This window comes from Parambassis ranga, chromosome 13, assembly GCF_900634625.1.
Source record: "Parambassis ranga chromosome 13, fParRan2.1, whole genome shotgun sequence".
In the NCBI taxonomy this organism is placed as follows: domain Eukaryota; kingdom Metazoa; phylum Chordata; class Actinopteri; family Ambassidae; genus Parambassis; species Parambassis ranga.
The window spans coordinates 17,479,796-17,507,080 of NC_041033.1; the positions used below are offsets into that span (position 1 = coordinate 17,479,796).

Below are 27,285 nucleotides of genomic sequence, written 5' to 3' on the forward strand. Positions count from 1 at the left end.
CTGTGGGGTAGTTGGAAGGAGAGGTTTAAGCTTTGACTGTCCTTTTGGAGAAGGGGATTTCCCTATGGGAATCCATAATCTAAAAGCAATTATTATTACATGATGTTCAGTCATTTTCTATTGCTCAGCATTTCTAATGTCAAGCAGAAATTAAAGCAAGGCTTCTGGATGACTACCTTCCAGCTGTTTGACACATCTTCTCTTCTGCCTGCTGGAGGCCAACTTTTCTTGAACCTTCATCATCATTTAGCCTCATTAGCCTGTCACCAATCTGATTTGGTTACAGGAAGAGCCTTTAAATAACCAAGAGCTCTCACAGACACACAGACAGCAACAGACTCCTGTGCCTGCTTCCTGTCTGAAAGGATTATTGTAGAAGAATAGCCGTGAATATGCATGCAGGCCAAAACAAGGCTGTACCATGTCTTAGTTTAAGACATTAAATGATGTTTTGAAGAAAGTCTGATTCTTTACCTCACACTAACAAAGAGTGTGTTTCCACTAATGAGCCTCATAAAAACTTTATGTCAAAGAAATGTGGCGTCTATTTCTATAGCTTGACACTTAGGTGGTACTCTGTGTCCAAGGGTCTGTATGCAAGTTAGTTTCCTGCCCTGAATTAATACTATGCATGTTTTTGGCTAAGAAAAATGAATCGACTAGAATTAGTATTTGAATGGTTTATTGTTTTGAAAGATAAACAAGATAAACTTTTTTATTCAGGTCAGACTGTTCCCTCTCAGCTGAACCGCATTTCATTTTCAATTTGCAGTGAAACTTTTAGGACCTTGACAAATGGTTGTCCGGTGCATTACATTACAGTGGAAACTACTATCTTAAGTTGGTTAAGTTTATTTGTTCTGGCATGAACCTTTCTGGTATGACATAAAGCAGCTAAATTATTTATTTAGATAATAAATTATTAAAAAATTGAGTATAGCAGTAAAAACACAGAAAGAGATATAACAACATCTCAAGACCATTGTCTGTGTCTGTAGAAGAAGAGTGTTACTGAATTATTTATTGAATCTTAAGCTTTGACAATAATATCTGGGCCAAACATGCAACCCAACCTCTGCCTGTCTGTGGGTGTCAGACAGTATTTTTCCTGATGGTCCCATGCCTTTTGGTTAGTCGGTGTGAAGCTGCAGTAGCCCACTCTTCTCCCCTGAGATGTCATAGTGGGAGCTGCAACAGCTGTGATGGTGTAAGTCATCCCAATACCCATCAATACTGCTGCTGCAAACATACCGAGTCTCACTGCATGCCTGTGGGGATAAAGGCTGTGAGGTTGTAGCGTATTAATGCTTATAGTCCATATGTTTTTTATTAGCTGTAAACACATTATTTTTTTGTATTCATCTATTTCACCACTGTCATTATAGCTTATTCTTTACAGATATTGATCTGAACACATCAGCAGTTGACATTAAAGTCCTCTATATCAAAAGTGTTGAGTTATAACCTAAATCTTCACTTCACAGTAGAGAAACACATGTAAGCCTTGTCAGGAATGTGCCTTCTGGCCTCAGTTTGGATGAAAGAGTCAGTGAAGCTAAGGTGCTCGTTTCAGCAGAAAGGATTTTGAGTGATCTTGTGTCTGATCTGTACATCACTGCACAGAAATGTATTCAGCAGTATGAGAGTCAGACAAAATAGAGGCATCATCTCTGCAGCTGCAACAGGTAGCTAGCTGACAAAATCTAGGTTATAATCTCTCCTTTACTTGACGCCAGACATGAGTCAAGAGACTGGCTGTGTAGAGGAAATTCCTTTTTTTTATATTTGAAGGCCTAGACTCACTAAGAAGCAGATATCAATTACAGCAGCTGACAAGCACACTGTATGCCTCACATTAACTGAACAGAACTAAGAGCGTGTTGTGTCAGCAGTGAACCTCAAACCCCTGTTATAATGTGCAGATAATTGAATTTAATCCTTTTTGATATATAGCTCGTCAATTTACTTTAGATTAAGTATAATTTGACGATCTCTAGAAAATGCAAGGAATTTGCGTTATTGGATTATGCTGTGGAAACGAAAAGAAGTAACAGATGCTAGCTGCTCAGCTAGTTTGCTGATGAGTGTACTTTAAAGCCTTGAGCCTCATGTCGTCAGAGGCCATTCAGACATGCTTTGATGCTCACATGGCACGTGGATGTTAGGAGCTTGCCTGCAGAGAGTGAGGGGTGATGGACTTATAAACTACAAAGAAGGGATGAAAGAATACCTGAGGACGGACATACATGTATATTTGAAAACAACAAAATTAACCAATTAATGACCAGCTGTGTTGTGTATAACTGCATTTTTGTTCTACTTTTTAGCGCTTAGCTCTCAGGTCATGTGCCTGGATTTTTCTGCAGCCCACTGCCCACATCATCCATCTTGCCTAATGCACCTTTGCGTTACTATGGCAACCACCAGCAGCATAGTGATCAAACAGCTATAGCAGAATTTCCAAGTGGCTCTGACAAAAAGGAGCTCTGTCTATTGCATATGATCTCATCACTGTATTTCCTCTATATATTTCAGAGTAAATAATTATTACAGATTAAATCTGGAGATAAACATGGTCTGTGCAACTTGTTGAAAGAGATTAATAATGTACTAAAAAGATGATGATTCCTCTAAATAATATACAGCAGATCCTCAGGACAGGCACGTTATAGGTTAATATGTGGTACTTTTGGAGGCCACAGAGGTTGTGTGTCTTCAGCTTGACATCCATGAATCTTCTGCTGTACTTGCTGCAGTGCTGTACTGTGATGTAGCCATTGATCAGACTCAGTACATTATTCCAGTTCTTGCATTGCATGTTGTTGGGATAGTTAAAAGAACTGTTCTGTGATGATTCAACCTCTTTGTGAGGATTTGTGGTCTGTGTGTGGTAGGGGTGTGATATTCAGCAATATCAATCATCATATGCATCTTGATTATTTTTTTTCTCACTCTGTAGCTACTTGTAAAACAATATATATTTTTAAACATCCATTAATTACAGAAAAAAAAAAATTCACAGGTGACATTTGCAACATTAAATATGTGGCTTTCCCAGCCTTTAGAAAATCATCAATATCTTTATATTACGTTTTATGTTAATGTTTTACACACATTTCTGTAATAGCATGTTAATTACAAAAAATAAATAAACGGTGTTCATTTCTATATAGAGCCACACTAAAACAAAAGTTTTTATTTATCCTATTTGCAGAACAGTGTGTCATTTCTGCCTCGCGCATTTACAATTTGCTCTCTGTATCTCGCGCTGCAGAGTTCACCCTGATGTGCATATACATGACATACACATGAGCGCACACACGTTGCATACATTAGCTGTCACAAAAATCCATTCGCCCACTTATCTAAATCTAGGAGGTACTCATTTCTGGCATAGGCGAACGAAGACAAATTATTCACAGTAAATGAATGATAATTTTTGGAACAATTAAGTGAAATTGGATCATCTCCCACGGCACACCTGTTGATCTCTAACGGCACGCTAATGGGCTGCAGCTGGGGAGAGAATCCTCTGCAAGACGGGGTGTTTTAACATGGCAGTATGTGAACATGACTGAAATGTTTCTGCTTGGCAGCTTTTTAAACCCTATGAGTGTCTCACATTAGCTGCCGCCATCTTTTGGTCTGAGGTCCGAGGACTGTGCTACATTTATTTTGTTCCAATATGATTTTTGAACATTTATGAGTCGATGCTGAATCGTCACGTCACATGGTGATTAAGCTATGAATCAATTAATCGGGCACACACCTAGTGTGTGGTTAACCAGCCATGAGTCCATCTATACGTGCTGATCTGTTGTCCATTCTGCTGTTAGTAACTGTGACTTTGGAAACAGTTAATTAGAAGAAAATAGGAAATAGACATTTTCTTACACTCCTCCTTTACAGGTAAATCCTGTAACAGGCCCGGAATTTGCACTTTAAATTAGGTAGTCTTCTGTTCAGTTTAAAAGAGTCTCTTTTTTGCAAAGAAGGCAGTAGCACTTTAATAAACCAGGGCAAACAAGAGCCCATTTTGTCCCCTTAGCTAATGTTTTGGCAACAATGTGCTGTGTTCAGAGTTTGTAATGGAACACAAATCTGTTTATTTATTGTATCAAGGGTAACCAGACCAAAATATTTAACAAACGTTTTATTCACAGTTATCATATTACATGCTATTGGTTTACATTCCTCTTAATTAGAAGGCTATAGATGTATCATTTTCAGTTTGTGTGTGGATTTAATGTTTGCTTGGTATTTGATTTTACTAATGTGATATGCGTGATAAAAGCTGTATACGGTAAATGGGTGTCAGGCTGAGGCTGGGGTCTGCCATGGTTGGGAAATTCTCACTTAGGGGTTAATTTCATTTTCAGGGCAGTGAAGCCCAAGCCTTAAATCTGTGCTGATGCTGCTGGCTTTTTTAAGGGCTGACAATCACTGACCTCAGTCAAGCTTTGCTCTCCACCCCCTCTGCTAAAGACTGTGTTATTATGCTTCGTGTGGCAGGATAAGTGGACCCTGATTGATTTATATTGATTAGAACTGTATTTGCCAGACAGTAATGGGCCTCCCCCTCAGGACATTATGTCTGCTGATTCTCACCCACCCCCTTCACTGGGCCTACTTCACCCCTCTGCTTTTTGTCCTACTTGAAGAGCCCTTCTACCAACTGGTCTTAAGCCCCTTGACCTCTAATCACTTCACCTCTTTTGACTGTATTTCTTAGGAAAGAGCTGGAAGACCTGGAGGACGAATGATACAAAGGTTAATTGAGAAGTCATGGGTAGGATTGTGTAGGGAGCAATTAATCTATCTACTGTCTGTTACATTTCATGCACATTATCTCTGTTTGTGTATAAGCCAGCATGTGTGTGTGCAGGCTTGTTTTTAGCACCAATAGACCGCCTTGGGCATCTTTGTTCAGAGAGCTCACAAACAAAAGACATGTCTGTGTGAATACCCTGATGAGTGTGGAAGTGCTTACATCTGTTCTGCACAAACGCCCTCAGTACCACACAGAGATTATGCAAAAACAAAAGGTCAAAACCTGGGAAAATATGGGAAAATCATCCCATAAAAAGTAATGTAAGTTATATCCATCTGTCTTCTATAACACCATTCTTATAAATATCTAAAAGAGCATTTTAATAACCAGACTTAAAACCTGGCTGCAAAGTTTTCCTTTATTTGACCACTTAAAAGACAGATTCATAAACTGAACCTCTTCTGCCTGCACGCTGACGTCAGACCTCACCACCTGCTTCACCTGCACAGCTGAAGGCAGGGGAAGGTAAATATAGCAGCATGATGTGCATGTCTGTGTGCAACTTAGTCTTCAAGCAGGCTGTTGTATATTGTTAATTTTTTATCTGAGGTTTGTTGAGCTAGATTTGGCAGACTGTGAAGCAAACATTTGTTTTGGGTCCATTTTGGGATTGTATTCGGTGTATGCAGGCTTGTTGTATAAGTATTGTTTGAATATTGAGGGACCTTTAATTAATCTGTTTGTTACATGTTCAGAATTTTTGGTTTTGAGAAAAGTGAGACTTGATTAAAGGCTAAGGCGAATTTGTTACCAGGTGCATTTTTTGTAGATACTCTCCCCTCATCTGCATTTTCTACTTGAAAGCAGGTCACTGAACTTGTTCTGCTGCCATGTGATAGAACATATCTATAGAAGCACTCCCACAAGAAATCTTTGTTCTTTTTTTCCCATAACATTTTGTGGAAATTGAGACATCAAGTGCTGCAACAGCTGGATGATTACATGATCAACTTGACCTCCCCACTCTTCTCATCTCCTCCAGCCTTGTTCTCAGCACACCCCTTCTCCCACAGATGAATCAGTGATTGATGACTGGTGATGTGGGCTGCAGTTGCGATATTCCACTAGATGCAGACGTGTTATATCAGTGTGTAACTGTGTGTGTGTGTGTCTAGTGATGCATCTTGCTTTTTTTCACCCTAACTCTCAGTCTTCCTCCTCCTCTTCCTCCTCACGAGCTGCCTTAGTGTCATGGGACAGCAGCCTGACAGACAGACAGGCAGATGGAAGTGACACGAGCAGCATCAGCGGGATTCAGCAAAACAATGGAGATGCAAATCAATGAAGACAATGACAGTGGGGTCGGGAAAGACTTGAAGTGAGAAAGCTGTAGCTTAGCAAAGTTGCAGTCTTAGAGGAAAGGAGATGTTGCCTCTACGAGGCCCAAACAGACTACCAAGCCTAATATAGACCAGAGTCAGGGGCCTTAAGCCTGATGTTCTGAATCATTAGTATTTCTGGTACAGTTTTGTGTCTTACCTAAAGAATGGGGCTATTTTCTTCTGCCCTCCAGCAACTCAGTTGCACTAATTTTAGACTAATAAGATAAAATGATGATTCTTCATTGTTTGCATATGTCTGACTATGGAGGAAGGGTTCCTGCTGTTATAAAAGAAAACACTGATCTATTACATCAGGGTTTAATAGCGATGTCATCACAACATCAAAGTCGTTCATTGAATCTGTTATTGTGGAAAACAGGATATTTCTTCAATCACATTAAGGAAATGCAGTCGGACACCTGCAGTTATCATGTAACCTACCACCATGAGCCTTGCCTGACTGCTCCACTGCTGCACAATGAAACATCCAGATCACTGACTGACCTTAGGGGCACTGACCTTTCACTGCTGGTCTATTTCCATTTTAGACTCTTGCATTGTTTTTTTTTCAGGCCTCTAAATACTTTACATGTAATCTTGTTTTTCTAAGTCTGTCTTTCCAGTGGCAGCTGAACAGACAGAAAAGTGAGACAAGTGTTTTCTAGTTTTTTTAGGTCCATATTGACTAATGGAGTCCACAGAGTTCAAAACATTTTAAATGGGACTTTCTTGGAACAAACGACTAGCAAAATATTGAGTGAATTGCATTTCCCTGGTGATGATCCATCTTACGGTCTCTTCAGAAAATGACAATTTCAGCTTTAATTAACCGATTGAAGGATCAAGCCATAAGGCTGTGGAAGCACAACAAAAAACACATTTGGCCAAAATCTGACTGCTGCTCATCCAGATGACCTTCGACACTGTACTGTCTTTGGAGAGGAGGAACCATTACTGAGGACCAAAGAAACATGATTCCTTTATTAATGAAATGCTCACATGCTGTACAGTATGGTATGTAGTGTATGTCAAAAGAGTCACTGGGGATTCTTTTTTCAAAGGGTTCTTATGGGTTTGTGTTTCATAGCTCAGACCCAAGTTCTGTAAATATGATTAATAGTTTCGTCCCAAAAGCTAGCTCCAGTCATTCTTTGCAGCACTAGTGATGTCCTAGTGCACAGTTGTAGTTGGTTGCATGACCCATGTTTTTATGTTTACTTTGTGTCAGTTTAAGTAGTTTTAAAATTGTCACTTGAGGTCATACAAAGTACTGTGATTGCTCACATATAGATGAGACAGGGGCAGACTTACGGTCAGTGGAGGCCTGATAGCGCCACATGGCCACGAGTCAGGATGGCATGAGTGCTAGATGTGCTGTCCCCAGACTGCCTGCCAGTACTATATTATGTTATACCACTGTGTTGTGCCCTGCTCTGATCCTGTCTGCCGTCTGCCAGTCATCTGTACCTCCATCTGTTCTTTAAACCAGCCCATGATCAAGCTTGCACTTTTGCATTATTTGCTTTGTTTGCACTCACACTGTAACTGTTGGTGATAGTTACAATGCAGGATGTGAGTTGTTTGTTTGCACTTTTGTGCCCTGTAGTTTTTTTATATGCTTTTGTGTGACTTTTGCTTGTTGTCATACACCCATGCTGCAACATATGGCAGCAGTCTATCCTTTCTCATCTCTGATCCGAGCTCTCAGTGACAGTCTGGATTGATCTCAGGTCTGTCTGCATAGCTTTAACATACCAGAAGTGGCACCTCCTCCACAGTGATTACACTCATTCCTCTGGAAGCTGCACTCCTCTGCTCGCTCTGTCATTACTACCATCTAACCAGCGTAATTACCAGCCTTGGTGTGTGTTTGTGGTGCATTGGCCAAGCCTGCAGCATGTTGGGCAAGTCAGAGCTGGTGTGCAGTCAGACAGAGAGAGAGAGAGAGAGAGAGAGAGGAGCATGAATGGGAGAGCCCAGAACAGGGGAGGTACATCCTTGAGCTAACTAATTACTATATGTGAGTAATTAAAAGCCATTAAATGGCAGTTCTTTATCTTCTGAAGTCTACACCAAAGCTGTCTCCCAATTCCTACTGGAGAAGATGAAGATTAATTCTGTCTTTCAGTGTGTTTCTCTTTTTTCTCTGTTTTTTATTTTAGGGCTGAACATTGAGTGTAGTGCACAGGCTCTGTTGAAATGCCAGGAGTTATTATTATTCTTCCACGAAAATAGTTGCGAATTTAAAGGCCTTACCATCTTTAAAAAGTGACCAAACATTTCCTCAAATTCAGCCTCTAAAACGTTTTTGTTTTTGAATAGCTTCTACAATTTGCCTGTTATAATTTATGTATTTATTTTGAAATCAGTCCCTAAAAAGTAAATAATTGTAACTTCTCCATATAAAACATTAATATAAAATCGAAGAGTCCCTCAAATCCAGTTCAGACTCTCGTGTCTCATTTGTCTCTTGTAGTAATACAAAAAGTTGTGTATTTAACTTGTGGGTCTATGGGAATTGACCTTTGAAGCCGCCTGAGAAGTGCAGGGTTTGGTTTTTACCTTTTCTTAAGCCCTAAAATTGTTGCCTAGTACCTCTTTTTTCCCCAATAATTCATAATGTAACGATTCTTTGTTAGTCCAATTATTTTATGATTTTTTTTTAAATAATCTCAGTCTGTTTGGATAGTATTTATAGGTGTTTAAATTATTCTTCCCAAAGCACCTCTCATCCTGTAAGCAAGACCATGCTCAGCTGCTGGCGCCACTGTTTTGGTGTCAGTCAGGTGTGTTTCTCACTGATGAGCTATGTGCTGTCCCTGATAAAGCAAACCACACTCCATTCCATTGCCTCTCTCATCAGGCACCTCAGACGCATAATGAAGCCATTCTCTGGCTCCTGCAGCTGGGGCGGATAATCTGGGATTGGACCTCATAGTGGATCACAGGACAGCCATCTGAATGAGGCAAGACACTGTCAGAAAGCATGATCAGAGCGGGAGCCTTTGGCCCGGAAGTGCCTGTGGTTCTGCAGAAACAAAGACATGATACATTTGCAAGGCTGTGTCAGTATAGAGGGATTCTGTTTGCTGTGAATGAGTTGTGTTGATGCTGTCTGTGAGCGTGTATAAGTGAATGAGTAATTCTGTCTTGGGGGCCAAAAATGAATTCAGCAAGGGCTCATAAAAAAGAGACACAAAACACTGCGAGCTGCCTCAATACAATGAAAAGCTCAGTGTTATGCAAATTAGATTTTAGAGTGATAGTCACCCAAGAATCAACACATTTGTAGAAATCACTAAAAGCTAAGGCAGCTAGAGAGAAGCACAACAGCATTATTCCCAATTTTCAGTTTGAGTTGGATCTTAAGCTCGCTGTCAAAGTGTCAGATGTTTAGCTCCCCTTTCCACGGATTTGTAGCTTCCCCAGATTTTTAAACCCCTGTGGCTGCATGTGTAATGGCAGTGTCGGTGAAAATTCTTGAATTTAAATGTGGCGAGACACAACAAAATACCAGGACATTGCATGTGTGGGTATTTTATACTTGGTATAATCAAATATAATAAAATAAATTATACACAGTAGAACAATGTGCTGCTCTTTAGGAAGAATGTGTAGTCTTGAGATGCAAACTGCTTTCTGAAGCCTCTTTCACACTGCACAAACAACACACTGCCACTGCCTAATACCTGGCTTTTACCTTTAGCAGATAAAGATAGAACCAGCATTCATTCCAAGTCAAATGTATACATACGGCTTCAGCTTTGATCAGCAGCGTTGTAATACTCTCTGGTCTCTAAACTGAGTTCTACAGTTTACTAACCCTAGTGTCAGGTGCTCAACACACAGAAGAAGAGAATTTTACTGATATCTAAATGGATAAATGCAAATGTGAACACTGGAACCTAAGAAGAGTTTATTATGTAAAAATCTATATGCAAATTTGCCTTTGGGGCAAATTCATTGTAGGTACTTCAGTGATTTTTGACAGCATGAGGAGAAACTTAGGTAGATGAAAGAGCTTTAATCTGCGGACAGAGATCTTAATAGAGAATGGGATTAAAAACTGACTGAAGAATAGAGGAGTAGTACTAGAAATACCATCACTGTAGCAGCCAAGACATTATGCACATTTATATTTTAGACTTAAGCTGTCAATTCTTCTGACTATACAACAGCGACCAAATGCTTTAAAGAGAAACCAGCATTTCCCCTGACTGGTTTAAGTGAATTTAAATAATTTAATCACTCCAAGTGGCTCAGGTGGATGCATCCACCAATCTTTTCCACGCCACTTTTCCATGTCCATCAATTAATTTCATTATATCATTAGAAACTATTACATGCAATCAGAAAGTAGTGAAAAACAGGATACATTACACATAATTGGAGGTCAACCCCTAATTCACTTACGGTACTTCTCTTCAGACATTGTCCAACTTAATTTTAAAATAGATTTAATGTGCATTTTTCAAGAGTTTTAAAAGACTGGGTGAATCCTTCGTAAAGTCAAGCCTGTACAATAGAGTTTGTAGAAGGCTGCCAAGATCCCCCAGTGGCTTTCTTGTCTTTGCATGGAGACCACCATGCCAACATGCTGTCACTGCTGGCTGTGTCACTCTGTGGAGTCATAACCACATCGTAAAAAAAATTCCAAACCGGTCACTCTGAACAACCACAGAATTCAAAACCAGAAAATGTGACTATAATTTGAAACATTTGTCTGGACTGATGATGAGCAAATGATCTAGTCTGCAGAGAACTTTATACAAAGTGTTTGATGCTACTGTTTCGTAGAATAAGAAGTTATTCTGTAATGAACAGTATTTCTGTCCCTGTCAACATGAATGTTTATAAAAATCATTACATTTGGTCCAAGAAAAAAAAAAAAACAGAAGAAGCCTTCACAAGGCTCATGAATTTTTAGGACTTGATGCTGTTTGTCATATTAAAGCACACCATTGTGGTTCACTGAGCAATGTACCGCTGTCCTCTGTGCTCTTTCTTGACTCTTTCCTCTGTCTATTTCTGGCTTTACCCGACCTCGCCCCTCCGGCTGATGGGTCACTGTGTGCCCTTTCTGTTTCTTCTGTAGTCCATTTTCATCTCCGCAAAGACTGTAAACTGTGCAAAGTTGCAGTTGTTTGTCATTTTGCATCAATCTAATGAAAGAAGCAAAATAGTTTCTCTCTTCTAATAGGTAGCTATCTTCTCCCTCTCTCTTTCTCTATTTAAATTTGTATTTTCTGCTCTGATGATATTAACTAAAGTGTTTCAGAGGTTTTAATCTTTTGCAGAGCGGCCTCAGCCTTCATGTCCTCTGGCTGTGTGAGTGTTTGTGTGTGTACATGTGCTCAAGTGCACTGTGAGTGAGTGTGAGATAATAATATCCCTTGTCAGCCTCCTGAAGATTAGCCTCAACGGGAGAAATCCTCTGTCATATCCCTCACCTTATTTTCCCCCTCGCTCTCTCTGACTCACTCTCTCCAGCTTATCAATCTGACATTGTTTTACAGTTGAGTGAGTCTGAATTCAGAGCTCAGAGTTTTTAGGGGTCTGAGGAGAAAATATGTGACACATGTAAAATATTCTAGTATTTCAAATTTGAGTTCTTTTTTTATCATGTAAGGCTGACATTTTTCTTCTTCTTTTAGATCGGGATCAGACTGAAAAACAGTCCAAGAAGAAGAGAAAGAGGAGAATCCCTGATATAGACTGGTCCATCATGCACCAGTGAAGTCTTTCTCAACCTGCCAGTTAACAGCGATGTTTTTGGGAACTGGAGGCCGTTACATTATTAGCAGAGTGTGTGTGGGGCCCCTCTGTTCCCTCTTCCCTAGCACCCCTCCTAGAATGGGATGCCAGCCCCCCACACCCCTGCCCTGAGCCCTCCTTGGGAGCCATGAACAACTACAGAGACAGAGGGGTAACCTGCACCTCCTCAGACCTTCTGGATGGAGGAGGAGGTGGAGGAGGCGGAGGAGGGTTGCCCCAGCACACTCCATTTCGTCAAACCCCCAACGGCCATCCGGTGCCTAACCCCACAGACATGGCCACCCAACCACGTATCTCTGTGCCGAAAATGGGTGTCCGTGCACGAATTGCAGAATGGCCTCCACGTCGTGCACAGTCACGGGAATCGCTGCTTGAAAATGGGCAAATCTGCAACAATCACTACGGAGATGACTGCTCCACAATTTCATCATCAGTATCGTCTGATGTCAGGTTGGTGCGGGGAGGAGTGACCCGGTTGCCCCGACGACGGTCCAAGGATGTAGACTTCAGAGGAGGAGGGTTTAATGTGGAAAGGGATTCACCTTTCAGCCTAAGAGTGTTTCCACCTTTAAGACAGCGCTCCAACAGTGAGGTGACGCTCAGTGAACAAGATGAAAATGAGGTGAGTACATTTCCTTACCGAGAAGTTTCCCTCGGCTTTTTTAGTATTGTTGTTCAGTTCATGCTTAAGTCACATTTGTATCACACTGAAATTTTCTCCTCTTTCTGTGCCAAGGTGGAGGCACGTGGAGGTGGTGGATTGGGGAACCGTTTCAGAGAGTATGGCAGCACATCCTCCATTGATATACAGGGCATTCCTGAGCAGAGCTTCTTTGAGATGCTCAGCCAGTTCCACCAGGAGAGGCCTGACCAGCGCAGCTCGGTGCCCGTACACCTTGGGGAGCTGCTGCATTCTCCAGACTCGCCACCAAGCGCACCTCACCCTTCTGCCCCCTCACCTGGTCCAGCAGGTGGGGATGACAGGGGGACAGGTAGGAAGGATGGCACTGAGAGAGTAAGGAAGAAAAGTGGAGGGACTGAGTCGTCATTGGGCACCTCCTCTTTGTTTCGGAAACTTCGCAGCTCTAGTAGAGGGGAGCTGGATGGAGGGAAAGGAGAGACTATTGAGGACAGAGTAGGACGAGGTTCAGCTGATTCCTCCTACAAACCGTGGGTGTGTGCAAAAAGCTTTGTCCACTTTGATGCTCAGAGCATCTTGTTTGACCTCCACGAGGCAGCGGCTCAGCGTGGCTTTGTCACCCAGAGGAGGAACACAGCCACAGGGGCATCAGCTGCTTCGGTGTCCCTGTCTGTCTCCAGGTCCTCAGCACAGAGTGTGAACGACCCCATTTATTCCAGCATTGAGGACCTGACGATGAGCCTCGACCCGGGCTCCACAACACCTTCCCTGGGTGTGGACCCTCTGGACGTGCCTGGGGTCCACAGCTCAAGCCCGCTGCTCCTCAGTTGCCCCCACTTCCTCAATGAGACTGGGGGCTTTGGGGAGCGCAATATCAGCTTCCTGAGTTCATCAGCAGAGGCGGGAGGAGAGGGAGGAGAGGGAGGAAGAGGGTGGCTGAGGAAGAGTAACGCCAGCGTGTCAGTGCTGGAGGTGCCTATTGAACAGCAGGTGACAAGACTGGACAGACTAAAGCTGTACAGCATAGAGCATGTAGACCTGGGGGCCAGGTACTACAGAGACTACTTCCATGGTAAAGGTAACTGTCACACTGTCATACATCTTGTAAACTGTACATTTAAATGCATAAGGTTTTAGTAGCAACACACTATGTGCTTCTGGTATTTAACTCTTAGTTGCAGCAAACATGTGGACACACTGATGCAGTTTTATGCTCTGTCTTTGGGCTTTTGGTGTGACATGTCCACTCTGAATTACACAGTGTGTAGATTAATAGATAGTTGTCCAGCTAGAGTTTCTCCGGTGTCATTTCCCACATCTCATCCTGAGACTGTTAATATCCAGCTGGGCCTGAGCAGGGCAGAACGGGCCAAACTGGCAGCCCTCCCAGAGTTTTATTACCATGTACCTGCCACTGGACTGTTGGCAAACTCCGAGCTGATGACACACCACCTGCCTTTCAGCAGGATCACAAGTAGTACTTAACAAATAAGCCAGCACTGCTTTGTTTTACATCTGGATTTTAGTGTCAGAAGTAACACCAAACTTCAGAGAGGAAAAGTGTGTGTCAGTATGTGTGCATGTGGGCATTTCTTGTCAGCATCACCTCTGCAGACACTGTTGATGAAACTTCCCTTTGGCAAGCATCATCTGGCTGTAGCCTAATTAATGGCAGATGCTGTTAGGAGCACATGTGCGCTAGCATGCATATTGTGTGTGTGTGTGTGTATGTATGAGAGAGAGCGACAGGCCTGCAGCCACTCTGATAAAGGTTATCATTCCAAAAATATGTTCTACTGCTGCCCCCCAGATCGCAGCTGTGATTGTTTGTGTGTGTGTTTGCCGTGATGTGCCACGTGTGTATGTCAGAAAGCCTCATCAAAAAGCTGACATTTCCACCACAGGACATGGCGTATCAGGCCTGAGTCTCCAAGCATGTACATCGTCCCACTTCACTTCAGGCAGAAGGAGGAATACGTGTCAAGCTAGATTCCTCCCTAAGAGTCTGGAGAATTTGTGTTTCAACTCCCACATTGCCTGTGGTGGTGGCATTAGTGCGGCTTAGCTCAGGAGCTTTAGAAAGAGGACAAGCAAGATGCTTGTGAAGTGTGTTGATAAGTTAACGTCTGCCTCTAATGGTTGAAAGAGCTGTGTGGGGTGAAGCTCCACAAATATATCCGGCATCTTGCACCTATTAAGTTTTTGAATCCTCAACTTTCTTTATTAGCAACTACCATTTTTCAATGGGCTGTGTCTTGTCTTAGTCAGTTGGTTTTGCAAATACCTGACTATTGATTACTAGTCGTTTTAGTCCTGTCCTTGACAGGGATCTCCTGCTATACATAAAGCACCCAAATCTTATTCCAACTCATGAAGGTTATTTGTTTCTTGCTCATTTTATTAGTGTCATAATGTTTGTAGCAGCCGTGGTTGAGAACAGACGTTTATTAGACATGTAGTCTTTTGTCTGTTTGGTTGGAAGAAAATTTCTTGTTTATTTGCTTCTCCTCAGATCAAAGATACTGTCACATATGTATAAATAATTTATATATACATTTAAAGGATATTGCAGATAACCTGAGACAAACACTTTTCAAGTCAAGTCAAGTCAGCTTTATTGTCAACTCTGCTATATGTGCTGAACATACAGAGAATCGAAATTGCGTTACTCTTCACTCCGCAACATATAACATGTAACTAAAAACTAAAGATAAATATAAAGTGTAAAAAAATGTACCTACAATGAGGCACACACAAAATACAAGGCACATAATGAAGGCACAATGCAGTAAGAGTGCAAAAGATGTATAGTGCAAGTCAGTGCAGTTGGCATAATATAAACAGGAATGGTTTAACTTATAACAGCTTATTGAGACTGGTATGAGAGTGCAAAAGATGTAATGGTGCAAGTCAGTGCAGTTGGCATAATGTAACAGTCCAGGAATAGTTTAAGTTATAGCAGCTTATATGAGACTGGTGTGACATGACAGGGTAAAAAGTGACTGGTGCACAGAGTTCCTTTGGTAAAGTGGCTGGTACAAAGAGTTCCTATCTTGGGTGGGATGGTGGTAGGAGTAGGGGGTGGGGGGTGGTGTCAGGGAAGGGGGAGAAAGTGGGGCACAGCAGGGAGAGAGTTCAGCTTCCTGACAGCCTGGTGGATGAAGCTGTCCCTCAGTCTGCTGGTCCTGGCCCGGAGGCTGCGCAGTCTCTTTCCTGATGGCAGCAGACTAAAGAAGCGGTGTGAAGGGTGGGTGGGGTCTCCTGTGATGCGGAGGGCCTTTCGGGTGAGACGGCTGTCGTAGAGGTCTTGGAGGGAGGGGAGAGGGACGCCGGTGATCCTCTCAGCTGCTCTCACTATGCGATGAAGCGTCTTCCTGCAGGTGGCGGTGCAGGCTCCGTACCACACAGTGATGCAGCTGGACAGGATGCTCTCAACAGCCCCTCTGTAGAAGGTGCACAGGATGGAGGGAGGGGCTCTGGCTCTTTTGAGCTTGCGGAGGAAGTAGAGGCGCTGCTGTGCCTTCTTGGTCAGGGATGCAGTGTTGTTAGTCCAGGAGAGGTCCTCAGTGATGTGCACACCCAGGAACTTGGTGCTGCTCACCTGCTCCACAGCAGCACCGTCGATGGTCAGAGGGGTGTGCTGACTGTGTGCTCTCCTGTAGTCCACAACCATCTCCTTTGTCTTCTCCACATTCAGGGAGAGGCTGTGGTCTCTGCACCACCCAGCCAGAAGGTGCACCTCATTCCTGTAGTATGTTTCATCTCCACCGGAGATGAGACCCACCACAGTTGTGTCGTCCGCAAACTTCACAAAGATGTTGGTGTTGTGTGTTGGCGTGCAGTCATGGGTCAGCAGAGTGAAGAGGAGGGGGCTCAGCACACATCCTTGGGGAGCCCCGGTGTTCATTATGATGGTGCTGGATGTGTTTCTGCCGACCCGCACTGTCTGAGGTCTCCCGGTGAGGAAGTCCAGCAGCCAGTTGCACAGCAAGGAGTTCAGCCCCAGCTGGTCCAGTTTGTTGATGAGCTGCTGTGGGATGATGGTGTTGAATGCTGAGCTGAAGTCTATGAACAGCATTCGAACGTATGAGTCTTTATTTTCCAGGTGGGTGAGGGCTGTGTGGAGTGCTGTGGAAACAGCATCACTGGTTGACCGGTTGGGCCGATATGCAAACTGGAAGGGGTCCAGAGAGGGAGGGAGGGCCGTCTTGATGTGTTTCATGACTAACCGTTCAAAGCACTTCATGATGATGGGTGTGAGTGCTACTGGACGGTAGTCATTGAAGCAGGCGGGGGTGGACTTCTTCAGCACAGGGATGATCGTGGTGGCTTTGAAGCAGGTGGGGACAACAGCCTGGCTCAGTGAGATGTTGAAGATGTCTGTAAACACCTCAGCGAGCTCCTCAGCACAGTCTCTGAGCACACGGCCAGGTATGTTGTCAGGACCGGGAGCTTTGCGTGCGTTGATCTGGCTGAGAGATGTCCTCACGCTGGCTCGGGACAGGGAAAATACCTGGTCAGTGGGAGAGGATGTGATCTTTTGTGCAGGAGTGCTGTTGAGTGCTTCAAAGCGTCCGAAGAAGTCATTCAGCTGGTTCAGCAGAGAGGTGTCGCTGTCACAGGTCTGTGGTGGGGGCTTGTAGTCTGTGATGGTCTGTATCCCCCGCCACAGGCTCCGGGTGTCCCTGCTGTCGCTGAAGTGGTGGGCAACCCTTCTGGAGTACTGTCTCTTCGCCTTCCTGATGCCACGGGACAGGTCGGCTCTGGCTGACTTTAGGCTGGTGTCGTCGCCTCTTCTGAAGGCAGCGTTCCTGGCCCTCAGCAGCCTGTAGACCTCCCCTGTCAGCCATGGTTTCTGACTGGCTCGAATGCTGACAGTCCTGGTTTCAGTTACATCATCAATGCATTTGGTGATGTAAGCAGTGACAGTCTCTGAGTACTCCTGGAGGTCAGTGCAGTTGTTGTGGGTTGCAGCCTGCTTAAACACATCCCAGTCTGTTGTGCTGAAACAGTCCTGTAAAGCTCCTGTGGCTCCCTCCGGCCACACTCTCACTTCTTTTCGGACCGGTTTGGCAACTTTTACCAGTGGTCTGTATGCTGGCATTAGCATAACAGTGATGTGATCAGAAGCTCCGAGGTGGGGGAGGGGGAGGGCTTTGTACGCGCCTCTCTGGGTGGTGTAAACATTGTCCAGTGTGTTGTTGCCACGAGTTGGAAAGTCTATGTGTTTGTGAAGTTTTGGAAACACAGTCTTGGGGTCTGCATGGTTGAAATCACCCGCCAGGATGAGAAAAGCATCCGGGTGGGCTGTCTGCTGCTCACTGACCTGCAGGTAGAGCTCATTCAGTGCGTCGCTCCTGTTGTTGTTGCTGGAGCTCGGCGGGATGTACGCAGCTACAAGCAGTATAGCTGTAAACTCCCGTGGCAGGTAAAACGGCCGGCACTTAATAATAATAAGCTCCGCAAGTGGCGAGCAGTGTTTGGAGACCACAGCAGCGTCCCGACACCAAGAGTCATTGATGTAAACACAGAGCCCGCCGCCGCGGGTCTTACCTCCTTCAACCAAGGCTCTGTCCGCTCTGAAACACGCTAGGCGGTCGAGCTGAATGGCGGAGTCCGGGATGCTGTCGTTCAGCCATGTTTCCGTAAACACAAACACACAACACTCCCTTATAGTCCTCTTGCTCAATGAACAAAGCTTTTATTTGTTAATTTACTGGGCTTCAGACATAAATAAATGAATGCTAAATGAAAACATTCTTACCTCAGCTTAACCCTAGTTACCTCTGCTCTTCATCAGAACACTCAAACTACTTTGGGACAGATGATAAGCTGGGCCCTGTGGCTGTGAGCATTCGTAGAGAGAAGTTGGAAGACACCAAAGACCTAAAAGACCAGTACCAATACCGCCTCATCGTCAGGACCAGTGAGGTAGGTTTGTTTTCATCTCAGATTTTCAGAGTAAGGCAGTTATGAGTCGGTTTGCAGTCCTACCTGCTTTCAGTTTATCCGTCACGTCTTGCCCTCTCTGCCTTGGATTATAACCTTCCCTCCTTCTCCCATGTCCTCACCCCTCAGCTCACCCCCTCTGCTTTCTGCCAGTGGAAAATTCCACCTGCCCAGAGCCAAACCAAACACTGGATACTCTGGCCAAAGCTTTCAACAAGCTCTTTCAACAAGCACCCCCACTACTCCACTTTGATGGGTCAAATACTCACAATAAGTGCCAAATGGCAGCCTGATAATTATGGAGAATTAGTTGCAGATTCTTTTTAGTTTTCTTATCATTTACTTCATCAAGAGCATCAAATTTTAAGTATATAGTAATTCTTTTATCTATAGCAATTGTTTACATTTAAAAAACTGCAACAGTTGCATTTCCATAAAATGGAGGCGTAAATATTAACTGAAGCAAATTGTATTCAGGTGCCAGTTGCTTCAGCTACGTTTCAGTTTTCTGGTTTGTTGACTAAATGGCAAGACTTTAAAAAAAATACCATTCGAAGAATTGTTGGCCTGATCTGACACCTGTCGGACATTTTCAAGGTCACTCATACAAAAAGTTTCCCTCTTTTCACTGTGTGATGTATTCTCAGGCTGTGTATTCTACTGTGTGGCTGCTGTAGTGTTGTTTTTAGCTGGATTACATGGATGCCTGGCCTCATCACTTTAGCTCTTCTAGCACAATAGAGCCTCTAAGTACATAGAGCTAAGCTAACAGATGCAGCCACCATGGCCTACTGTTCTCACATGGGGAAAAAAAAGAGATTGATTGCAGACTTTATTCTCTCCCACTCCCTGCAGCAGCTTTTAAATGTCCATCCCACTAAAGTCTGTCATTTGATACTGTTCAGCAGTGCTGACACAGCACGGTGGGCAGACTTTTTTATCCACATCACACATTTTTAAACAATTCACTGATATTCCTGCTCAGCACGTTGCATACACTTTGCTGCACTGTCGCACAGAAGATGATGAGTTGAAACGATCGCTCCTTCACTTCAGCTATGTGTCAATCTGGTTTAATTTCTCTGCGGCAGACCTAAGCCTCCAAGGTTTAACTGTCTCTTATGACCCTGCTCACTCCAGAGTCTGTCATGCATTTTTAATGCATATAAAGAGAAGAAGCTGCCCACTTCTCCCAACTGGGAGTTCTACCTAAGGTTATTATACTCACTGTTTTGAAGCAGGTGAGTTTCCCCTCACTAAGGAGCGCAGTGTGGCTCAAACTACTGAGCACAATATTAATCCAAAATACTGCCCGACTAAAGCTTCAGGACGGCAGGGTCTATTAAAAGCAGAGACGATCCTTCACTACATTAAACCTCTTCAAACTCCCACCTGACTAGTCTTTGAGCCCTTTATTTTCACAAGTGTGGTACTGTAGCTGGGTCACCTCTGACCTCGTCTACTTCTTCTACTGACCTCTACTGCATCTGTAGTATAATTACATTTCTGTCAGCCCTACCTGTTTTTAGTGAGACTATAAAACATCTAAAAGACCCAGTATGTGTGATATAATACAGTAATGCTCAACACAGAAATGTTTATATCTCATGGCAGTAAAGAAAAAAAAAACACACAAAGTACAAAAAAGAATATGCTTATGTTTTAATTAAAAGCATTTGTTTTGAGGCTTTCAACAAGTCAAAGAAAATTATATACACAATTTAGTGTTAAAAAAGTGTTTGGTTTACTGTTGAAAAAAAAAAAAGACTTAAATTATCCGAACTTGCCTGTCATTACTCTCTTCACACATTATTCTATAAAGTATTTAGTATCGATAAACAAACTTTTTAATCAAGCAAGTACCTAGAATTGTGTAAAGGTAGACAAGACGTGTACAAGTATTCATATTGCTCTTTGAGGTCCTTGAATGCTTTTTGTCAAATGTATCCTCTCCATTTATTGAAGATGTTATTTTCTTGTCATTATTAGTTTCATTTTTATTTGTTGCATCATAACCTGCATCACAAAACCTGCTAATAAATGGTACAAATGTATGTGTTCTTCCATCCCCATGCAGCTTGTGACCCTGCGAGGCTGCATTCTAGAAGATGCCGTGGCATCTACTGGGAAACATGGCACAGTTCGGGGTCTGCTGCTCAAAGAGGTCCTGGAACAGGTTGTCCCCGAGCTTAACGTCTCCTGTCTGAGACTGGCGCTCAGCACAGCCAAAGTCACAGAGCAGCTCCTTAAACTGGATGAACAGGGGGTGAGTTCAATGTGTCTCTTGTCTGCATTTTATTATCGAGTGTTATGCAGTAAGACTGGATATCGGACAGCTGATTAATTCACAGTCCTTGGGCAAAACAGAAATTGCACCTGCTCTGGCAGTTAGTATCAGTAAATGCAAAGGAAAACAAGCCAACTGATAAGGTAAAACAGTGGCATATGGTGGACTCCGATAGTGTCTTTGAAACCTGTATAACTGATTTAATTCTGGTGCAAAGTACAGGATTAGGCAGTGAAAGCTGTTTGAAGCAGGGCGTGGTGTGTTTGAGCATGAGTGTGTAACCATAAAAGCTTTAATGTTTGGCCACGTTATCTCTCCTTTAATTTAATGAAGGGTGAAGTGCAAGATAGAGGTATTTTGTCAGCAGTTAGCCTGTTGTTGTTTGTGTTGGAGGTTTACACAACAGCAAAGCCAGATACATTTTGTCTAAACGTTTGCCCGTTGACTTTCTATAGAAGCTTGAGGCTCAGACTGGACTTTCTGCAGTTTGTGTTTGTTCTGACTGCGTGTGATGTTAATGTTATCTCTCTGCTGCCTTGCAGTTAAGTCAGAAGCACAAGGTGGGCGTTTTGCTGTGCCGTGCAGGCCAGAGCACGGAGGAGGAGATGTACAACAATGAGGAGGCGTCTCCCGCCTTCTCTGCCTTCCTGGAGCTGCTGGGGGAGCAGGTGCTTCTCAAAGGTTTCACCAAATACGCTGCACAGCTCGACACAAAGAGTAAGAGCCTTTTTCAGACATGGTGCCCATCCTGTAAATGAGATTGCATATCTGTTCGTTCTGTAACAGTCCCTATAATGAATGTGACAGTTGTAGCCTGTTTTCCCGTTTTAACACCAAACTCAGATTCAACACTCACTTCAGATGTGAAATTAAAACATCCTCCTCCTTCCTGTAGCGGACTCAACGGGCACACATTCTCTGTACACCTCCTACCAGGGCTATGAGGTTATGTTCCACGTCTCCACCATGCTTCCATACATGCCCAACAACCCACAGCAGGTAAGAGATTTAGAACGCCTCCACCTAAATACAGTTGTATTTTCTGGGGCTGTATGCTGTGTAGCAGGTCAAACACACTGGTGTGTACACTATATCTAAAAAAAGAAATACCTCCACGACTGCCCATGCTTGTCACCCACAGCCTTTCAAAGCATTGCTATAGTTGTTGGATGAAGCCTCTGGTTTTTGCTCCACATTGTAAAAGCACAGCAAGAATCCATGAAGTGGAAACTTGTGACTTGTGTCATTCTCCTCATTTAGATTCTCTGTTTTTTTATAGTCTTTGTTCTCTGTGTTTTGGCTGCTGTGTCCTCTCTTGGGTTTTCTCTTTTGCCCTCTGTCTTAAATCAGGTCAGAGTGGGTGTGGCTCAGTAGTGAGTAGTTATTAATTTCATTCTCAATTCTAATTTTTTTGCTCATGTATTTAAGGCGGTTCTCGTGGCAGCTGTGCATTTGCAGCATGTGAACTGTGTGCAAAATTTTGCATGGGGTATTTTTAATAGTTTGCGTAAGCGTTTGCGTGAGAGGATCACATGGGTGTGTGCATGTTCTCAGACAAGCCCTGAAGGTGCTCAGGATTATTGTGCGCACCTTGTAATGTGTCAGCACATCGCAGCAAGTCAAGGAGAAATCATTGGTTTTTACCAAAACAGTCAGAAAACATCTCTTGTAACAAACTAAAAATGAGAGAGTTGCTGCAAGTTATTTGATCTCATAAAGAATCAATTTTTCAATGAGAAATTTTATAAATGGTACAAGATCTCCATCCAGAGGTCAAGAGACTGCAGCAGCAAGGAGGTTTATTTGTGCAGAACTACCTCTAGGTGGCAGCATCTGATAATAAAAACAACCCACTGGGTGAACAGGAGGGAGTGTAGCTTGTGTGAAGGCTCATATTCAGGAGAAGGAGAGAACAAGCTACGCCTGCCCAACCATCTTGAATTATCAGTGATGAAATATGTGCAATAATCTTTCCTATCAGCAGGGTGTTTGTGTATTTAGAATATTTGCTAAACTTAAAAAAAAGGAAAAAAACATCCAGGTGTAAAACGACCAGCAGAATAATTATAATAATGTTGCACCATCAGTACAGGAAGTGCAGGATGCTCCCGTGGTACCATGCTGGAGACGGAGTCTGTTGCCAAACAGTGGGTTTCGTTACATAATTGGTACTTTCGCACTTCTCTAGGCAGATGAAGAGAGGATTGGCAAGCAGCACACCACAGACACTGTGCCGTGTCTCCTACATGAACACACAGATAGACGGGCAAACTAGCAGACACAAATAGCCCCCACACAACCTGACAACAAATTACATAAAGAGCTGTTGTTTGGTGTCTAACAGTGAGCATCTTAATCTCTCATTTCCCCTGTCAGACTTTCTTAGTCAGTGGTGTCAACACCAGTTACGTTTGCTTATTTTATTAATTTGTCATTTTTTTGTCTCCTCAGCTTCTGAGGAAGAGGCACATAGGGAACGACATTGTCACCATAATTTTCCAGGAGCCAGGAGCGCTGCCTTTTACCCCTCAAAATATCCGCTCACACTTCCAGCATGTCTTTGTTATTGTTCGTGTACACAACCCCTGCTCAGAAAACACATGTTACAGGTAAAAATACAACAAGGCAAACACGTGTTTACACACACAGCTATGATACACACATCTAATCCTCTGTATGTTCCCCTATCTGTCAGTGTTGCTGTGACACGGATGAAGGATGTGCCCCCCTTTGGACCACCCATCCCCAGCGCAGTTACCTTCCGTGACCCAGAGACCTTTCGTAACTTCCTCCTCGCCAAAGTTATCAATGCTGAAAATGCAGCGCACAAGTCAGAGAAGTTCCACACCATGGCCACGCGAACGCGGCAGGAGTACCTGCGTGACCTGGCTGAGAATTACATCAGCAGCACACCGCTCGACTCGGTGGGCAAACTGAACAACCTCATCTCCCTTGCATCCAAGAAACGTGAACGTTCGAAAGCGAGAGAGGGAGCAGAGCTGGGGGCGGCAGGGGCAGTCGCCTGGAGAGTCCAGGCCCAAGACTTTAGTGGAGGAGGGACAGAGTTGCCCTGTGCTTTAGGGTTGTCTGCTGAGTACGTCCTCCTCATAGACTGTTCCACCAAAGAGGTGGTTTTTAACTGCTTCTGTGCAGACGTGATCGGCTGGACACCCGAGCGTCTGGCACTGAAAATCTTCTACGGCAGAGGAGACCACATTGCAGTGCGAGTACCAGAAGGCTGTGCACAGGACATCAGGGAAATGGTGCAGAGGTTAAAGGTGAGAGCTTCTTCCAGCTTAGGTTTTGAGGATGGTGATGATGACACCAGTCAGTCAGATCTCTGATGCCAAGGTTCTCACCAAAATACAAAGTATCCACAAGGCCAGGGCTATTCAACTTAGAGTTAAAGCCGTCCAGTTAGAGAGTTGTATATACACATACAAGTAGCCTTGTGGTTGTGTCAACATTGCATGGAATCAATATTTTCATACATGAAAATAATATTTTTTCATGTATGTTCATTGTAATGCTGGAAACTACTCCACAGCTTTAATACTATCACGTGGCTTCAGACAAATTTATATAACTTGAACAATACCAATATCAAGTGCTTTGCAAATTGCAACTGCAACTTACTTTGTGTACGGCAGAACAAAGTGGTGAGTGTGTGAGAGCGCAGAGGTTGATTTAATTGAATATTAGCGCAATGGAAACAAGACTGTAGCCTGCAACCCACGGAAAATTAATTAACTGTTTGCTTACATTACTGTAGGGCAATCACTAAACAACAATGTAAACAAAGCCAGTTTTTAATAGTTTGAACAGTCTATTTGAAAAAACAATAAACACTGCAAGTAGCTGGGCTAGGAGACCCTACAATACAATGGTAGGGAGAGGAACACCTGCTGCCACCTCAACCTAAACTCTGGTTCAGTGAGCGGGGATTAATGGATGTAAAAACACTTCTGCAGAGCTTCAAGTGGTCAAAACCACAAGGCAGCTTGAAGTGTAAGATGACGTGATGATGATTTTCATGTTAAGACCATGCCGCTCTTTCACATGCTCTAGGCTCGGGATTTTTAAAGTGTATATTATTTCTCCTCCTTTGGAAATCCAGTGTAACTGAGATGACAAATAAGTGGCTTGTTTTAAATGCTGTGTAATTGAACAAAAACATCAGTCCAAAGATGATAACCTTCAAAGTTATTAAATTCATATTAAGCATAGTACTGTACCTTGTTTTTCAATGAAGTCATGTTACAGTATGTGCTGGCTGGTCAGAGGCATTTCATATTTGGATAATCCCTGAAATATTTGATGAATTAAATGCTGGGAAAAGGAGATTTCTTGAACTTCAGTGAGCTTTGTGTTAATCCAACAGAAAACAAAAAGATGTAAATAATGACTTAACTATGCTTAAAGCACAGAATGTTTGTGGGAATAGTTTCAGGTTAGTCTACAATATTTTCTGAAATTCATTGTGTCTTTGTGTCCTCTCCTTGGCCAGTCCTTGACAGTGGGATGTGAGACGGTGGATATGACACTCAGAAGAAATGGACTGGGACAGCTGGGCTTCCATGTTCGCCTGGACGGCACAGTGGCTGAGGTACCATCAGATAATCTCATGCTGAAACACTATGAAGACTCTTGGCTGCGTGTAACTGACCTGTTTTTTAACCTTATGCAGGTGGAGGAATATGGCTTTGCCTGGCAAGCAGGACTGAGGCAGGGCAGTCGATTAGTGGAGATCTGCAAGGTGGCAGCAGTAACACTGACTCATGAGCAGATGATTGACCTGCTGAGGACGTCGGTCACGGTCAAAGTCGTCATCATTCCTCCATACGAAGAGGGCGGACCTCGCAGGTGCGTCTGTGTATCATTTTCTTTTGAAGCTGAATTTATTCAGAGCACTTCCAACAGCTGTGGTTAGTGCAGATGTTCAAGCATAGGAGGGCGCTGCGAATAAGTAGGCAGTAGTGAAGGACAAGCGTGAGCTTAGGAGTATAGGACGCTCTTCACACAAACACACAAAAGCCTGGGTGAGATAGTGGCCAGACTCCAATGTTCTGAGAGGATTTTGTGTGGGAGTGTGTGAAAGAGGAAGCGAGCGAACGAACAGAGAGAAAGAGTGATGTGTGGTTGTAGAGGAAACGGAGTCCTGGAGACAAAAAGACAGAATCATTTGTTTAACTTGAATTACCCAGAATCTGCCATTCTTATTCTTCTTTGTATCTCATCATCTCTGCTATTGTCTGGTTTCCCCTGCTCCCACCACTTATATATCTCCTCTCTGCCGTCACCGTTTTCCATCCTTTTATCCACACATGAGGCCTTGAGTCTGAATAACGAGGCCTTGTGAGGCACTGATGTGGTTTTAGAGGTGAAAAAATAACCACAGTGTTTCTGACTGAGATCCAGAGCTCCCTAAATACAGTAATTGTGGTGGGCTGTGTGATCGCACAGTGGTTAGATTTCTTTAACGTTGGAGGCAGTTTAATTACACCAAGTTAAATCCCTTTGACACACACACACACACACGTACAAACGCACAAACACACACTGCTGAGGCATTGGAGCAGCTGATAATTAGAGTCTTGTATTTCACTCTTCCCCTCTCTCCCTCTCTGACTCGTTTGCTGTTGTGTGCCAGGCAAGCAGATTGCATGAGATTAAAGCCTGAAATCTGCAGGAGGAAAAAAAAGGAGAAAAAAAAAAAAATAAATATATAAAGGAGTGGAAGTGATTAATTAAAAATGCATGCCCTGTGCAAATGAAAAGGACAGAAATGAGGGAGGGAGGGAGGGATCGAGCGATGGAGAGAAAGGGAAAGCGAAGGCAGGGTTGAGTTTGTCGAGCTGGAGAGCCGGAGAAGCGCTCAGTGAGGAGGACGTGTCTCAACACCACCGAGAGTTACAGGAGTGGGCGGAAAAGAGAAAGGAGAAAGCTGAAAGTTGCAAGTGTTCTATCTTAGCTGTGAGCTCACGACATGGACGCACACAGCAGGGAAGAGGTATGATTGATGGATGTCTGTGTGTGTGTTGGGAGCTCCAGCTTTGTCGCCTCAGCTAGTGTGATGGAAGAAATGCTGCATGTCAACATATATAGGCTCTGCTCTCGCTAAAGCTTGTATCTTCCTTCTGTGTGTGTGTGTGTGTACGGCAGGCTCTGAACAGGAAGCTGCTATTATGTAACTGCATTGATGTTGATTGATCCATTGAATTGATTACTATGGCCCAACCACATGTTGCGTTTATGTAATGTTATGTGTTTATTGTTGTCATCTGAAATGGGCTGTGCTATTTGTGGATGTTTGTGCATCCATGTTCTGTTTACATCTCGATGAAATGAGTATACGATGTATTAATGAATACTTAGGACAAATCAATGAAAACCCAAAGTACATAGTGACATCTATACATGTATTGTTTTGTCTAACCAAACCTCAGAGATCTCAGGTTCACTTCAAACTGTCACATTTAAT

General features: G+C 43.4%; 1 protein-coding gene across 2 annotated transcripts in view; it reads left to right on the forward strand.

Annotated features, from left to right (window-relative positions):
- Positions 1–27,285, forward strand: part of sipa1l3 (signal-induced proliferation-associated 1 like 3) — a 54,923-nt gene that overhangs the window by 19,176 nt on the left and 8,462 nt on the right. For both annotated transcript variants that reach the window (XM_028418792.1, XM_028418793.1), the window contains exons 2-11: positions 11,808–12,550; positions 12,665–13,646; positions 18,369–18,499; positions 20,595–20,783; positions 21,347–21,521; positions 21,700–21,803; positions 23,256–23,413; positions 23,500–24,082; positions 25,312–25,410; positions 25,492–25,667. In XM_028418792.1, the coding sequence (XP_028274593.1) occupies positions 12,056–12,550; positions 12,665–13,646; positions 18,369–18,499; positions 20,595–20,783; positions 21,347–21,521; positions 21,700–21,803; positions 23,256–23,413; positions 23,500–24,082; positions 25,312–25,410; positions 25,492–25,667 (3,092 nt within the window). In that variant the 5' untranslated portion in view covers positions 11,808–12,055. The remainder of the gene's footprint in view (positions 1–11,807; positions 12,551–12,664; positions 13,647–18,368; positions 18,500–20,594; positions 20,784–21,346; positions 21,522–21,699; positions 21,804–23,255; positions 23,414–23,499; positions 24,083–25,311; positions 25,411–25,491; positions 25,668–27,285) is intronic.